The sequence below is a fragment of the Octopus sinensis genome, linkage group LG30, assembly GCF_006345805.1.
Source record: "Octopus sinensis linkage group LG30, ASM634580v1, whole genome shotgun sequence".
NCBI lineage: Eukaryota > Metazoa > Mollusca > Cephalopoda > Octopoda > Octopodidae > Octopus > Octopus sinensis.
The window spans coordinates 12,625,851-12,643,302 of record NC_043026.1 but is presented as its reverse complement, the minus strand read 5'-3'; the positions used below and the strand labels follow the sequence as shown (position 1 = coordinate 12,643,302).

The following is a 17,452-nucleotide window of genomic DNA, read 5'->3' as shown; positions in this document are numbered from 1 at the left end:
ATATATAGATATGTGTATAAAGAGATTGATAGATGTGAATGTCTTCTTGGGGCTAAAAACAACAGTAACACCGTCTTCTTATGGACCGCCACATTTAGTTGACAAATATATTTTAGGAATAAACTGAAAAGAATAGATAAATAGATAAATAAATGGATGAAAAAGTTCAAAATTTAAAATTGAGGGGCTGAAATTTGAGCCCCTTATTAAAGTTTCTAACATTAATTATTGAACATTAATGTTTGTTTCTCATAAAAGGGTGCGTATTCGATTTACATTAAATTATTATTTACGATTATTTAAGGCAAACACAAATAAAACGCTAATCCTTTTCACTTTAATGTTTTTGGCTGTATTTCATTTCGATTTGCATATGTTCGTCAATTCGCTACGATCTCTTTAAAGTAAACAAAATCGAAAATTTAAATTGGGGGAGGGTGAAATAAATTTTTTTTTTTTGTACATTCGTAATATCCGATACCTAAAACGTAGGAATCCGAAAAAAAATTTTTTTTTTTTCAGAAAATTGCATTCCACAAGGAGAGGTGCGAAACTGCATTAGCCCCAACAACGAATTGCGTCTTTTCGAAAATAACCGATCAAAATTCCAGTTCGGAATTATAGTCCTGTCGGTAAAAGACAGAAAAACGACGACTTTTGCAAGAAAAAATATCTTTGTTCTGATGTTGTTATGTATTTTGTATAGAATTACTTATCGTTGACGGGTTCACATAATAAGAATTCTATCATTTACACACATTTATTATTATTATTCAAGTAAATCTTTGTCGACTTACCATTCGTCGTCACATGCAATCAATCAGTCGGTCGGTGCCCGATTAGCAATTATAATCGAAGTCGTTAAATGACGTACTCGCTATGAAGTTGTTCCCCTTTATATCTCATGTATTTCCTTCGTTCCCCGCGAGAGGGAGAAACAGGGTTGCTAATTAAAATTTATCAAAAGCACTAATTAATAATGAAAAGCTATATAATACGAAAAATTACATAAATAGTGTAAATACGAAATTATTTATATGGAAAAATCCTGTTGCAATTTTTCTTATTATAAACCATGGTTTATATACAAACCTATAATCTTACGAATATTTCGTTTTTGGATTTGGTTTATATGAGTTCGTGTGTAGAAGAATATTCTGTTGTGTCTGGGGAGAGTCATTTTCTTTTTGTGCCTTATTATTTAACACACACACCGGTAAAATTTCCACTTATTTCTTATGGATCTTTTCGGTTTGAACGGCAGTTTTTCTAGCGGTGTCATATGAAATTGTCACCCATAATTACGACCCTAGTATCGATCTATTGCATTTCAATCTGTTTTAGGGTGAGGGGAAGGGTATTTTTTTGTCCACAAATGTAAATAAACCCAATCTGATTCTTAAACGAGGGACATATTCATACGACACAGGATGTTTTTTACCTCAATAGACGTCATTGATTGGTTGAAATTGCAGAAATTGAAGAAAGAAACAACAAATATTTTACAAACTATAGAATTTTCTCAATAAAGCCAAGAGAAAAAGATGTTTTATTTTGACACATTCTACCAGTATACGAAGTTTTAAAAGTGTTTAGTTACGTGGAAATTATTTTAAAAAACTGCCGGTCAAACGGAAAAGATCCCATATTTACACGTATTTATATGATTTTTCGTTTACGTGCTATTTTTTAAGAAACTTTTTCACTTTTAATTAGTGTTTTTAACAAGTTTTAATTAGCAAACGTGTTTCTCCCTCTCGCGGGGAATGAAGGAAATACATAACATATCAAGGGGAACAACTTCATGACGACTACAACGTTCAGCCCTGAGCGACTTCGGTCTAAACTCTGATCGGGGCACTGACCGATTCCATGCGACGAACGGTGAGTTTATAAAGATTTATTTAAACAATAAATCTGCAATAATGTGTGTAAATAATAGAATTGTTATTATGTGGAACCCTTCAGCGATTCAATGATTCTATAGAAGTAAAAACAACAATTTGAGAACGAAAGATGTTTGCTTCTGCCAGTCGTAGTTTTACTGACTTTTAACCACGGGATAATACGTCCAAAGTGAAATACTGATATTTTCGAAAAGACGCAATCTGAAACGATATAACGAGGCAGACTAATTTATATACCAGTTATTATCGCTTTTACTGCCCTAAATGTCAAATTCGTGTTGTTCTGACACTAGCGCTATAGGTATGTATACATAAGGCAGAAACGTTAGCGCGCCGGGCGAAATGCTTAGTGGTATTTCGTCTGTCGTTACGTTCTGAGTTCCAATTCCGCCGAGGTTGACTTTGCCTTTCATCCTTTCGGGGTCGATAAATTAAGTACCAGTTACGCACTGGGGTCGATGTAATCGACTTAATCCGTTTGTCTGTCCTTGTTTGTCCTCTCTATGTTTAGCCCCTTGAGGGTAGTAAAGAAATAGGTATTCCATAACCTACATAGTGGTGATGTTGGTGTTAGTAGTGAGCCACTGTTTTGAATCTGTCTTTTTCGAAATCTCCTCTTGTATCTGACACTGTTGTTTCTCTCTTTTATTTCAGAGACTATCACATGACATTGGCATCAAAGCATTGTTTCCATCAGAGAACATCGTCAATATTCATCACTTTTTGAAAACTGAAAGAAAATGTTATACAGAACAGATTGAAGAACTCCAAAGAATTCCAGTGAAATATTTCTTCTCAACTGAGATTGATAGCAACATTTCTCTTGTGAAATGTTTGGAATGTCTACAAGATTATTTTCTACTGAAATTAAACTTGGATAATTTTCAAAGGAATCTCAGAGTATTTTCAGACATCAAGAAGGATTACAGTTGATGGAAAGAGAACAGTAGCAATATGTTTTGTGGTGATTGAAGTAAGATAAGGGACAAACTGATTATATAAGGGAGTTGAAGAATATAATTTTATGCTCAAGAGATGTCACAAGAGAAACCACAATCAGCTTTTCAGTGTGATATCTGTAAACAGACTTTCAATCAGAAATGTAGTCTAACTACTCACAGGCGTATTCATACAGGAGAGAAGCCATTTCACTGTGATATTTGTGGTAAATCATTCAATCAGTTAATTGCCTTAACTGTACACAAACGTATTCATACAGGAGAGAAGCCATTTCATTGTGATGTCTGTGGAAAATCATTCTCTCAAGCAATTGCCTTAACTGTACACAAACGCGTTCACACAGGGGAGAAGCCTTACAGCTGTGACATCTGTGGTCAATCATTCTCTCAGGGAACTGCCTTAACAGTGCACAAGCGTGTTCATACAGGGGAAAAGCCATTTCGCTGTGATATCTGTGGTAATTCATTCACTGCAAGTAGTAATTTGGCCGTACATAAACGTATTCATACAGGAGAGAAGTCATTTGACTGTGACATTTGTGGTAATTCGTTCTTTCAAAGCTATCACTTGACTAAACACAAACGTACTCATACAGGAGAGAAACCATATCACTGTGACTTCTGTGGTAAATCATTCTCGCAAAGCTATCACTTGACTAAACACAAACGTATTCATACGGGGGAGAAGCCATTTCGCTGTAATATTTGTGACAAATCATTCTCTCAAAAGTGTAGCTTAACTAACCATTTGTCTATTCATACAAAAGTCTGACTCTGTCATTCTCAAAATTCATTGCATCTCTTAACCAACTGGTAATTATTTAATCGACCCCGAAAGGATGAAAGGCAAAGTCGACCTTGGTGGAATTTGAACTCAGAGCGTAGCGGCAGACGAAATACGGCTACGCATTTCACCCGGCGTGCTAACAATTCTGCCAGGTCTCTGCTTTATTATATTTACTATATGTACCTGCCATGGTCCATTGGGTCACAATCTCTCTCAATAAAGCCAAGAGAAAAAGGGAAGTGGGCGTAACTTCGGTATAGGTACCTGAAGTACCGGATACATTTCAAGAAAGGGTTGTTTTTTTTATATATTGGGGGGGGGGGTAGGGTTAGGTGGGGAGAAAAGGGTTTCTGTTATTTTCAGAAATGTAAACAAAGCCACTTCCGGTAATTATGGTACCTATACCGAAGGATCGCCACAACGGATCCCCATATCTCCTGGCCCCTTGTCATATATGTCTATCAATCTTCTATATCGTTGTGTGTTGACCCCTGAAACACTAAAGGAAATTCATAATAATTAAAGTTTTTCATGTCTTTTCAATTAATTTTGACAGGCGCAGGAGTGGCTGTGTGGTAAGTAGCTTGCTAACCAACCACATGGTTCCGGGTTCAGTCCCACTGCTTGGCATCTTGGGCAAGTGTCTTCTACTATAGCCCCAGGCCGACCAAAGCCTTGTGAGTAGATTTGGTAGACGGATACTGAAAGAAGCCTGTCGTATATATGTATATATATATATATGTGTGTGTGTGTGTGTGTTTGTGTGCCTGTGTTTGTCCCCCTAGCATTGCTTGACATCCGATGCTGGTGTGTTTACGTCCTCGTCACTTAGCGGTTCGGCATAAGAGACCGATAGAACAAGTACTGGGCTTACAAAGAATAAGTCCCGGGGTCGATTTGCTCGCCTAAAGGCGGTGCTCCAGCATGGCCGCAGTCAAATGACTGAAACAAGTAAAAGATTCTGTAGATAATTATGCACTTATTTCGCAAAATCGTAAGTGGTGGGCAGTTAGTGGTGCATTGGCACTTATTTCTAGCATAAGCGTATCCACGTGTTGTTTCATTCAGTGTAATGCTTTTCACAGATAGGACATACCTACACAAGAGGGCCCCACCTGATTTCTTTGTTTATAACTTTAGGGAAAACTGATATTTTGGCGTAAAATGTTCTAATAATGTGTTTCTCATGGTGTAGAACCCAACAATATTGGAATTTGTTGTGAAGACCAGCACCACAACTAATGCCAATGCCATTACCACTAACTCTACAACCAAAGAAACACCTCCACTACAACTGTTATGACTACCACCACAAAAACAAACAGTTAGAGATAAGCACAGCTCAAACTGCAAGTTATAAAAATAAACACTCACTCAGGCTGTGAAGAAATTCTTCTTTCCATATGTTTCTTATTGTCTTTCCAGGCACCAAATTCCCTGGACAGCCGATAGCAGAGTATTTTATGGCCCTATCTGCTGATAGTTCCCTAAAATAATATCTGTCCAGATAAACTGATGACAATAGTCCCAAAGGCAGAAACCAAATGTCTGTGAGGCAAAAGGTCGACACAGCACAACCGCAATTCCTAATGCTGCATCAAATGCCCGATGGGAAGATAGCTTTTGTGTGTGGCAGATGCATAGGTGCAATAGACACTGAAAATGTGCAGAAAACAGATTCCATCACATTTCAGGAGGGAAAACTAGAAGTAGTTGATCGCTTCTGTTACATCGTCATCATCATCATCATCGTTTGATGTCCACTTTCCATGCTAGCATGGGTTGGACAGTTCAACTGGGGTCTGGGAAGCCCGAAGACTGCACCAGGCTCCAGTCAGATCTGGCGGTGTTTCTACAGCTGGATGCACTTCCTCACACCAACCACTCCGTGAGTGTGGTGGGTGCTTTTTATGTGCCACCGACACAGGTGCCAGACGAGGCTGGCGAACGGCCACAATCAGATGGTGCATTTTACGTGCCACCGGCACGGGAGCCAGGCGAGGCTGGCACGGCCACAATCGGATGGTGTTTGTTACGTGCCACCAGCACGGAGGCCAGTCGATGCGGTGCTGGCTACGGCCAGGTTCGGATGGTTCTCTTATGTGCCACAAACTACAAATTCCATTGATGTTGATCGATTTCGATTTTGATTTGATTCTTTGATTTTCACTTGCCTCAACAGGTCTTCACAAGTAGAGTTATGTGTCCCAAGAAGGAAGGTATGCACAGGTGGACTGAGAAAGTCAGTAGTGTGGGTGGATGCTCTGAGAGTATAGCTACTGGAATAAGAATAGCCTGGGCAAAGTTCAGAGAGTTCCTACATAGGCTAGTAACAAAGGCCTGTCGCTCAGAGTGAAAGGTAAAGTGTATGACGCATGTGTGCAAACAGCCATGCTACACGGCAGTGAGATGTGTAGGATTGAAAGAAATGAAGCTAGTATGCACCGTTGGATGTGTAATGTCATTGTGCATATACAACAGAGTGTAAGTACCCTGAGAGAAAAGTTGGACATAAGAAACATCAGATGTGGTATGCAAGAGAGACGGCTGTGCTGGTATGGTCATGTGTTACACATGGATGAAATTCACTATGTGCATTTTTTTTTTGTCATATTCGTTTAGAGCAAGTTGTTTTACACATATTACAATATTTGGATCTTTTCGGCTTGAACGGCAGTTTTTAACATAATTTCTAGGTAACTAAAAAATTTTAAAACTTCGTATACTGGTAGAATGTGTTTATAAAACATCTTTTTCTCTTGGCTTTATTGAGAAAATTCTATAGTTTGTAAGATATTTGTTGTTGCTTTTTTCTTCAATTTCTGAAATTTCAACCAATCACTGACGTCTATTGAGGTGAAAACATTCTATGCCGTATGAATATGTCCCTCGTTTCAGAAACAGATTGGGTTTATTTACATCTGTGAACAAAAAAAGATACCCTTCCCCTCACCCCAACTAACCCTAACCCTAAAACAGATTGAAATGCAATAGATCGATACTAGGGTCATAATTATGGGTGACAATTTCATATGACACCGCTAGAAAAAACTGCTGTTCAAACCGACAGCTGTGTGAAGAAGTGTGAAACCCTAACAGTGGAGGCAACCTGTGAAAGAGGTAGACCTGGGATGAGGTGTTGAAGCATGAACTTTGAAAGTTGGAGCTCACAGAGGCAATGACAAGTGACCAAGACCTTTGGAGACATGTTGTGCTTAAGAATACCTGGCAAGTCAATTGGCCTATGCCAGTGTTACATAACTGGCCTATTTAAGAGTACTCTTCAGTTGTCAGGGAATATTCTGTGCTGAAATATTCTTGTGACCGATGCCAGTACCACTTGACTGGCAACCGTGGAACATAAAAAGCTCCATTCAAGCGTGGTTGGTGCCAGTGCCAATGCTGGTGGCACGTAAAATATACCACACAAGTGTAGTCAATGCCAGTGCTGCCTGACCGGCTCCCAAGCAGATCATCATCATCGTTTAGCATCCGCTTTCCATGCTAGCATGGGTTGGACAGTTCCACTGGGGTCTGGGAAGCCAAGAAGGCTGCACCAGGCCCAGTCTGATCTGGCAGTGTTTCTACAGCTGGATGCCCTTCCTAACGCCAACCACTCTGAGAGTGTAGTGGGTGCTTTTTACGTGCCACTGGCACAGGTGCCAGACGAATCTGGCAAACGGCCACGATTGGGACATGTAAAAAGCACCATTCGAGTATTGTCGATGCCAGTGCTACCTGACAGCATGCAAAGCAGGTGTTAAGCAATGATGATGATGATGATGGTGAAGGAGGAAGAAGAGAAGAAGAAGAAGAAGAAGCGAAATTTGGTGAAATATTGTAAATAAATGTTAATTATTTTATGCAATATTGAAATACCTTTTAGCAACTTTTATTATAAGGAAAATGGACATTACGATATATGTCAATATGTGCCTTATGAATATGTTTGACCTGGGAGGCCCACCAGTATATACATATATATATATATTTACACCCACACCCACTCATATTAGGTTGTCCCAAAAGTTCGTAAACACTTGCAAAAATTGAATTTTAACTCGCCAAGTACTAACAAAAACAGCAAAAATTATTCCTCAATATAAAGACCATTATTTTCCAAGACTTTCTACGAACTTTTGGGACAACCTTATATATATGTACATATACATGTTTTGAGAGGCACAGTCTTTAAAATCCCATTGGTATTCTAAAACCAACATAGTGGTGATGTTGGCTTTAGTACTGATCTATTGTTTTGAATCTCTCTTTTTCGAAATGACCTCTTACATCTGACACTGTTGTTTCTCTCTTTTATTTCAGAGACTATCACATGACATTGGCACCAAAGCATTGTTTCCATCAGAGAACATCGTCAATATTCATCACTTTTTGAAAACTAAAAGAAAATGTTGTACAGAACAGATTGAAGAACTCCAAAGAATTCCATTGAAATATTTCTTCTCGGCTGAGATTGATAGAAACATTTCTCTTGTGAAATATTTGGAATGTCTACAAGATTATTTTGTACTGAAATTAAACTTGGATAATTTTAAAAGGAATCTCAGAGTATTTTCAGACATCAAGAAGGATTACAGTTGATGGAAAGAAAGCAGTAGCAATATTTATTAGGAATAATCTGTAAGACAAGAACAAAAACTGTATCCACATGTGTTGTGGTGATTGAAGTAAGATAAGGGACAAACGGATTATATAGGATTAGTTGAAGAGGACATTTTTATTCTGAAGAGATGTCACAAGAGAAACCACAATCAGCTTTTCAATGTGATATCTGTAAAAAGACTTTCACTCAGAAATGTAATCTAAATACTCACAGGCGTATTCATACAGGCGAGAAGCCATATCATTGTGATATTTGTGGCAAATCATTCACTCAATTATCTGGCTTCACTGCACACAAACGTATTCACACAGGAGAGAAGCCATATCACTGTGATGTCTGTGGCGAATCATTCTCACGAGTGTATAGCTTAACAGTTCACAAACGTAATCACACAGGAGAGAAGCCATTTCACTGTAATATTTGTGGTAAATCCTTCTCTCATGGGAATGTCTTAACTGCACACAAACGTAGTCATACAGGGGAGAAGCCATTTCAATGTGATATTTGTGGTAATTCATTCTCTCAGATAACTGCCTTAACTGTACACAGACGTATTCATACAAGGGAGAAGCCATTTCACTGTGATATCTGTGGCAAATCATTCTCTCAATTATCCGGCTTAACTGAACACAAGCGTATTCATACAGGGGAGAAGCCATTTCACTGTGATATTTGTGACAAATCATTCTCTCGGGGAACTGACTTAACTGTTCATGAACGTATTCACACAGGCGAGACACCATTTCAGTGTGATATCTGTGACAAATCGTTCTCACAGATATCCAGCTTAACTGTACACAAACGTATTCACACAGGGGAGAAGCCATATCACTGTGATATCTGTGGCAAAACATTCTCTGCAAGCTCTAACTTAACTAGACACAAACGTATTCATAGAGGAGAGAAGCCATTTAACTAACATCTGTGGTTAATATTCCCTCGAAGAAGACAAGTAACTGCACACAAACATTCTTGTACTGGAGAGTAGCCATATCATGTTGTTATCTGTTTGCTGGGATATGAAAGGTTTAGTCCACTTTGAAGTTTGAAACCCAAACCAAATGATAACAAAGGAGATCTACTGTGAGCAGCTTCTGTAACCCGACTTCCTACACAACCGCTTAGCCTGGATGCGCTTTCATCCATCCGCTGATGGTCTCGGTGTTAGGGGTTGACCTGCTTTCTCTTCTGCGGGTCTTATGAATAGCAAAGGACCATGTTTGGACTTCTCCCACTACACTGGGACGAAGACCACTTCACTCAACAAACGAACAAACAAACACCTTCAGTATTCGCTGCCAGTATTGGAAGATAAATGACCATCTTTGGTTTCAAGACGAAAGGTTTTCTTCCATCAGGATGATGCTTGGCCACACAGAGTGCGTATGATATATTGCAATGGCTGGAGCAGTTTTAATAAGAAACGATGCCCCAACTACCATATTCACCAGACATTGCTAATTATGGTTTATTTCACAGAGAAGACATGAATTCTGTAAACAATGTCAGAACGTTAATGGAGGAGTATTTTTTCGTCAGGGACAAGTGAATTTTGGAAGACGGGGCCCAGCAATTCTATCAGATAGATGGAAGAGCATTGTAGAAAGTGAAAGAGAATATATTTTCAATTAAGAAAGAACTTTGTTTATCTTAATTTTGAAAATAAAGAAGTATAAAAAAACTGCATTATTAATGGGATGACCCAATATATATGTATAAGTGTAATATATTATAAAAGTATACATCCCCCCTCTTACCTCTTTTCTCTGCTACTTAAGAAAATAATATAAGAAAACAAACAAAAAACGTCAAATATTTATATATTTTAATAGGAATGCATCCTGGCGTTGCCAGGGTGTTATACCTGTTTTTTTTGCAAATAAATTAATGAAAATTTAACAAAATTCCAAGTGGTTGTCATAAATTGATCAACGTTCTGCGACAGTCATATTTTGTAGCTTTCAGTAGGAGTGGCTGTGTGGTAAGTAGCTTGCTTATGAACCACATGGTTCCGGGTTCAGTTTCACTGTGTGGCACCTTGGGTGTCTTCTACTATGGCCTCGGGCCGACCTAAGCCTTGTGAGTGGATTTGGTAGACGGACGCTGAAAGAAGCCTGTCGTATATATATATATATATATATATATATATATATGCGTGTGTGTCTGTGTTTGTCCCCCTAGCATTGCTTGACAACCGATGTTGGTGTGTTTATGTCCTCGTATCTTAGTTTTGCACAGCTTTCTGGGGCAATGGACACGGCAACCACTGTGGATTGTCGTGTGATTGAACTTGCAGTGAGTGCAATGGTGCATTTGTGTTGCGTTGTGCTGCGTAGGAATGGGTAATGTGAGGTTCAGGCGTATCAGTGTCTGAATGCCCACTCAAGTCAGTCAACTGAGACTGTCTATCCGGAACCCTTAATGTCAATGGTGAAATATCTATCATTATAAGAGAGGACACGATAAGGTTCTGAATAGGGGGAGTGAGAGGACTTCTCATAGAGTCATTGCGTTTAAAAACATGAGTCCACAATGTACTATTCTTCGGGACGGAGGATTTGATTGCTTGATGTTGAGTGTTCACGAGAGGTAATACTTGAAAGCAGGAACGCAAAAGATTGACAAAGATTAGGGTCCTGTGAATCCAAATCGACAGGGACAAGCATCTCTCCTGGCAAAGACAAAGGAGCACCATAAAGCAGTTCAACTGGAGAGAAACCAAGATCCTCCTTAACTGGAGTTAAGCATCTCGAAAGAGTCCAGAAGCTGGCTACCTGCATGGTTCTTGGTCTCAAAAATTTGTCCTATGAAGAAAGGCTGAGGACGCTCGACCTTTGTTCTCTTGATAAACGCCGCCGCCGTGGTGATCTCATTCTCGCCCACAGCATCATAAGCGGAAAGTGTAACCTCTCGAAAGAGCTGTTCTTCACTCCTGCTCCAGAGCGTCGGCTGCGGGGTCATTCCGAAAAGCTCTATCTGCGACGATTTCATCTCAATCGAAGGAGAGGGGCTTTCTCCGTCCGGGTTGCGGATCCGTGGAATAAGCTGCCAGACGAGATAGTGAAGATACCGACAACCGCTCGGTTGAAAGCCTCCCTTGACCTCAAGTGGCCTGAACTCTTTTTACATGAACACCCTGTACATAACTCCATGTCCCCCTACATGGCCTTGCTATTTGCTTTTGAGCCAAATTAACTAACTAACTAACTACTGAGGAGGACAAAGGGAAGATACTCAGTCTAATGCTGAGTGCTGCTACATTTTCAGTCACGTGCGAATACATTTACGGTTATAAAGCTGGCCTTTGTGCCGATGGCACGTTAAACACACCATTCCACGTCGCCTTACTAGCACTTGTGCTGGTGGCATGTGAGACATTCGTGCGAGGTCGTCGCCAGTGCCGCTGGACTGGCTCCTGTGTAGGTGGCACGTAAAAAGCGCCATTTGGGCGTGGCCGTTGCCAGTACCACCAAACTGGTCCTCGTGTTGGTGGCACGTAAAAGCACCCACTACACTTTTGGAGTGGTTGGCATTAGGAAGGGCATCCAGCCGTAGAAACCCTGCCAGATCAGATTGGATCCTGGTGCAGGCAGTCCTCAGTCAAATCGTCCAACCCATGCCAGCAAAAGAAAGCGGACGTTAAATAATGATGATGATGATGATTTCTATTTATGGTTATATAAAGCAAAGACTTCTAGAACCAATTTTGACAGTATAAACTGGAATAAAACTGGATATAAACAGAACATCACAACTCTGTATGTTGTAAAGGCTTTCAAAAGGGCTAGAAATAGAGAATGTGGTCGGAAAAAGAACCATGATAAGTATGATCAGAGTGAAGGCTTTACAAATTACTGTTAAGACCACAGGACTAAATTGTGATTTATTTGAGAAAAGATGTTAAAGTGTTGCAATGAATTTTCATGCTAACATAGTCACACTTTTGTATGGATAGCCATATGTTTAGTTAAGTTTGAGTTTTGAGAGAATGATTTACCACAGAAATCACAGTGAAATGGCTTCTCTCCTGTGTGAATACGTTTATGATGAATTATTTGGAAACTTTGAGAGAATGAGCTACCACAGATATCACATCGAAATGGCTTCTCTCCTGTATGAGTACGTTTATGATTAATCAAGACATGTCTGTAGGAGAATGATTTACCACAGATATCACAGTGAAATGGTTTTTCCCCTGTATGAGTTCGTTTGTGATCAATTAAGCTAGTATTGTAAGGGAATGATTTATCACAGACATCACACTGATAGGGTTTCTCTCCTGTATGAATACGCTTGTGTGTAATGAAGGTACTGTTTGCAGAGAATGATTTACCACAGATTTCACAGTGAAATGGCCTCTCTCCTGTGTGAATACGTTTGTGAGTAGTTAAGCTGCTACTCAGGGAGAACGATCTGCCACAGATATCACAGCGAAAGGGTTTTTCTCCTGAATGAATACGACTATGATTAATGAAGCCATTATTAAAAGAGAATGATTTACCACAAATATCGCAGTGAAATGGCTTTTCTCTTGCATGAATACGTTTATGTACTGTTAGATAACTACTTCCAGAGAATGATTTACCACAGACCTCACAATGATATGGCTTCTCTCCTGTATGAATTCGTTTGTGTACAGTTAAATCACTACTATAAGAGAATGATTTACCACAGATATCACAATGATATGGCTTCTCCCCTGTATGAATACGTTTGTGTACAGTTAAGGCAGTTACCTGAGAGAATGTTTTGCCACAAACATCACAGTGATATGGCTTCTCCCCTGTATGAATATGTCTGTGAACAGCTAAATGGCTATTTCGAGGGAATGATTTACCACAGATATCACACTGAAATGGCTTCTCTCCTGTATGAATACGCCTGTGAGTGGTCAAATTACATTTCTGAGTGAAAATCTTTTCACAGATATCACACTGAAAAGCTGATTGTGGTTTCTCTTGTGACATCTCTTCAGAATAAAAATGTCCTCTTCAACTAATCCTATATAATCCGTTTGTCCCTTATCTTACTTCAATCACCACAACACATGTGGACACAGTTTTTGTTCTTGTCCTACAGATTATTCCTAATAAATATTGCTACTGCTTTCTTTCCATCAACTGTAATCCTTCTTGGTGTCTGAAAATACTCTGAGATTCCTTTTAAAATTATCCAAGTTTAATTTCAGTACAAAATAGTCTTGTAGACATTTCAAAAATTTCACAAGAGAAATGTTTCTATCAATCTCAGCCGAGAAGAAATATTTCACTGGAATTCTTTGGAGTTCTTCAATCTGTTCTGTATAACATTTTCTTTCAGTTTTCAAAAAGTGATGAATATTGACGATGTTCTCTGATGGAAACAATGCTTTGGTGCCAATGTCCAGTGATAGTCTCTGAAATAAAAGAGAGAAACAACAGTGTCAGATGTAAGAGGTCATTTCGAAAAAGAGAGATTCAAAACAATAGATCAGTACTAAAGCCAACATCACCACTATGTTGGTTGTGGAATACCAATGGGATTTTAAAGACATACTGCACATGGATCCACCTTACTAACACTTCTCTTTCCACCCCGCTCCCCATCACCTTTGTCTTCCTAAAGTTTACCTTCAAACCCTTGCTTTCAAACGCTTCCTTCTATTTCCAAAACTTCTCCCTCAATCCCTTTATTGTCTCACTCATCAGAACCAGGTCATCCACACACAGTATCTCCATTATCAATCCCTCTCTTGCACCCACCAACACCACATCAACCACAGTTTCAAACAACAATGGTGACAATTCAGATCCCCGGTGCACACCAACTTTCACTGCAAATGCCTCTGACAGCCCTGATCCAATTCTAACTCTGGTCTTTACCCCTTCGTACAAACTCATCACTACTCTCTCTATTAACTCTTGTACACCTCTCTTCCTCAATGCCCAGTTAATCACCTTCCTTGGAACCCTATCAATGCCTTCTCCTGATCAACGATGCACATATGCAACACCTTCTTATATCGGCATTCCTCTTACAATGAACACTGCATCTATTTTCGGGTCACTCCGAAAAGCTCTATCTGTGACGATTTCATCTCAATCGAAGGAGAGGGGCTTTCTCTGTCTGGGTTGCGGATCCGTGGAATAAGCTGCCGGACGAGATGGTGAAGATGCCGACGACCCCTCAGTTCAAAGTCTCCCTTGACCACAAGTGACCTGAATTCTTTACATGAACACCACCCTGTACGTAACTACATGGCCTTGCTTTTTGAGCCAAAAAATTAATTAACTATTGTCCTCTTTCCTGGCATAAAACCAAATTGCATCATGTCCACATCCACCTCCTTCCAAATTCTCCTCTCCAACACCCTTTCCACAATCTTCATTGCATGCTCCAATAACTTCACCCCCCTATATGCCCCACAACTTCCCCTTGAAAATCGGTTCCACCACACTTAGTGCCCAATCATCAGCTTTTGGAAATTCACTATGTGCATTTTTTTTTTGTCATATTCGTTTAGAGCAAGTTGTTTTACACATATTACAATATTCGGATCTTTTCCGTTTGACCGGCAGTTTTTTAAAATACTTTCCACGTAACTAAACACTTTTAAACTTCGTACACTGGTAGAATGTGTTTATAAAACAACTTTTTCTCTTGGCTTTATTGAGAAAATTCTATAGTTTGTAAGATATTTGTTGGGTTTTTTTCTTCAATTTCTGAAATTTCAAGCAATCAATGACGTCTATTGAGGTAAAAAAAAACAAAAACATTCTGTGCCGTATGAATATGTCCCTCGTTTAAGAAACAGATTGGGTTTATTTACATTTGTGAAGAAAAAAAGATACCCTTCCCCTCACCCCAACTAACCCTAACCCTAAAACAGATTAAAATGCAATAGATCGATACTAGGGTCATAATTATGGGTGACAATTTCGTATGATACCGCTAGAAAAAACTGCCGTTCAAACCGAAAAGATCCAGAAATTCTAGCCCGAACGTGTATGCTTACGCTCCTCATATATCTGGCCAGAATCTACGGAAACCAGACATTAACTCTCGATGAACGACAAAGAAAGAGAAAGTTCAATTTTCCGGCTTCATGACAGTTTCCGCTCACGACTTCACCATTCACAGACAGACAGATATTTTATACATAGACTCATAGTGCCCGATTAACAAGAATTTAGCATTTTGGGCAGTAAAAGCGATAATACCCTGGTACATAAAATAACTTATCCCGCTTTTATATCGTTTCACCATAAATTATGTGATTTCCCTTGAATAGAATTACTGGATCGTAGAAAGGGTTCCACGTAATAACAATTCTATTATTTACAAACGTAATTACAGATTTAATATTATTCAAGTAAATCTTCGCCGACTTACCGTTCCTCACACGGAATCAGGGAATAACCGATTAAGCAATTATAACGAACTCGTTAATTGATGTCCGTTGTACTCCGTACGAAGTTGTTCCCCCTTTATATCTCGTGTATTTCTTTAATTCTCCGATAGAGGGAGAAGCGGGGTTGCTAATTAAAACTTATTAAACACTCTAATTAAAAGTGAAAAAGGTATCTAAAACGAAAAATAACATAAATACGTGTAAATACGAAATGATTTGGATCTTTTCCTTTTGAACGGCAGTTTTCAACACAATTTTTAGTTAACTAAACAATTTGAAACTTCGTTTACTGATAGAATGTGTCAAAATAAAACATTTTTTTTCTTGGCTTTCTTGAGAAAATTGTAATTTGTTTGTTTAACGTAGTTTAATTTTTCGAATTTTAACCAATCAATTGCCTCTATTGAACTAAAATCATTTGCCGCGTCTGAAACTAATTGGTTAAAATTCGAAAAATTAAACTTACAAATTACAATTTTCTCAAGAAATCCAAGAGAAAAAATGTTTTATTTTGACACATTCTACTAGTATACGAAGTTTAAAAGCGTTTAGTTAACTAGAAATTGTGTTGAAATAATTTCCACGTAACTAGGGTGGGGGAAAGGGTGTATAAACACATTCTACCAGTATACAAAGTTTAAAAGTATTTACGGAGATGTACTCGCATAGCAAGTGATTTGATTTGAGATCGTGTGCTGGAACGAAAACAATTGCAGCGTGGAAGGTGTTTGTAAGCCATTTAAGAAACAAACAAAAGCCGTTCGATTCACTTCAACATTTAAGTTTAATTTGTCAAAATATTTTCGTCGCTAAAATCCGCGACCTGCAGCATGGATTTTTGTCAGTGAACAGGTCGCGGATTTTAGCAACGAAAATATTTTGACAAATTAAACTTAAATGTTGAAGTGAATCGAACGGCTTTTGTGTGTTTCTTAAATGGCTTACAAACACCTTCCACGCTGCAATTGTTAAAAGTATTTAGTTACGTGGGAATTATTTAAAAAAAAACTGCCGTTCAAACCGAAAAGATCCGAAATTATTAACCCTCATTACCGGTATTTTTGTAGGCGGGGTAAAAACTGCCATCTACACCGAGCACTTGTCTTTCAGAGCAACCCTAATTATAAACCAGGTTGTGTGTTACTGTACATGTCTGTTTCATTTGTGGGTGTGTGACCTACTTGGGATCGTTGTTCTACCACTTCTACCTCCGCTGCGGCGGTCTAAAACAGGTCGTGGAATTCTTTGTCCTCTACCAAGCAAAGGAGAAAAGGAAATGGATTTTAATTGCCGACTAAATGAACGAATAACTCCTTCATTTGCCCTTCTGCCCTTATCAGTTCAACATCCTAACCAAATGTACGTATTTATTTGGAATATTTATCTCAGCATGAAATATGCATTTTCTTTTTAAATCGTTTGTGCTAAGTAATCCCGATATATCTGAATAAAATAAAATATTCTGACTTCTCGCTCATATAAATGCACACGTATACACTCTTAAACGTACGGGGATTTTTTAAATTAACCATAAAGGTCTTACATAGAGGAGACATTACAATACATTGGGCACACAAAACACCACAAAAACAATAAGGGTGAAAATGAGTCATCAACCGGGGCGGTCCACATCATTTACTTACCCTCTTACCTAATAGAAATAAACTCTACACAGTCCTCCAATATTATCCCCGTATCGTCTCTCAAGTTCCTTTTTCACTTTCCTAATTTTCAATTAATCAAATCTAATCGTTCTTAGGTTCATTTTGCAGTTCCTTTCACTTG

The 17,452-nt window shown here is 38.8% G+C and overlaps 3 protein-coding genes across 6 annotated transcripts in view; 1 reads left to right on the top strand and 2 right to left on the bottom strand.

Annotated features, from left to right (window-relative positions):
* LOC115226320 (zinc finger protein 665-like) overlaps positions 1 to 950 on the bottom strand; it is a 3,020-nt gene extending 2,070 nt beyond the window's left edge. The window contains exon 1 of the mRNA XM_029797315.2: positions 798 to 950. The gene's annotated coding sequence lies outside the window, so the exon portion shown is untranslated. The remainder of the gene's footprint in view (positions 1 to 797) is intronic.
* The window catches only part of LOC118768513 (zinc finger protein 2 homolog), a 25,212-nt gene extending 15,058 nt beyond the window's left edge, over positions 1 to 10,154 (top strand). The window contains exon 5 of the mRNA XM_036515166.1: positions 8,652 to 10,154. Within this exon, the coding sequence (XP_036371059.1) occupies positions 8,652 to 9,196 (545 nt within the window). The 3' untranslated portion in view covers positions 9,197 to 10,154. The remainder of the gene's footprint in view (positions 1 to 8,651) is intronic.
* LOC118768472 (zinc finger protein 737-like) overlaps positions 1 to 17,452 on the bottom strand; it is a 19,713-nt gene extending 2,261 nt beyond the window's left edge. The window contains exons 1-3 of one of the 4 annotated variants that reach the window (XM_036515074.1): positions 16,721 to 16,832; positions 15,649 to 15,840; positions 12,206 to 13,672 (exon numbers count right to left, since the gene is read on the bottom strand). In XM_036515074.1, the coding sequence (XP_036370967.1) occupies positions 12,213 to 13,244 (1,032 nt within the window). In that variant the 5' untranslated portion in view covers positions 13,245 to 13,672; positions 15,649 to 15,840; positions 16,721 to 16,832 and the 3' untranslated portion in view covers positions 12,206 to 12,212. Of the gene's footprint in view, positions 1 to 11,850; positions 13,673 to 15,648; positions 15,841 to 16,720; positions 16,833 to 17,310 lie in introns of those variants that run through there. The other 3 variants (XM_036515071.1, XM_036515073.1, XM_036515072.1) reach the window with 3 other exon arrangements.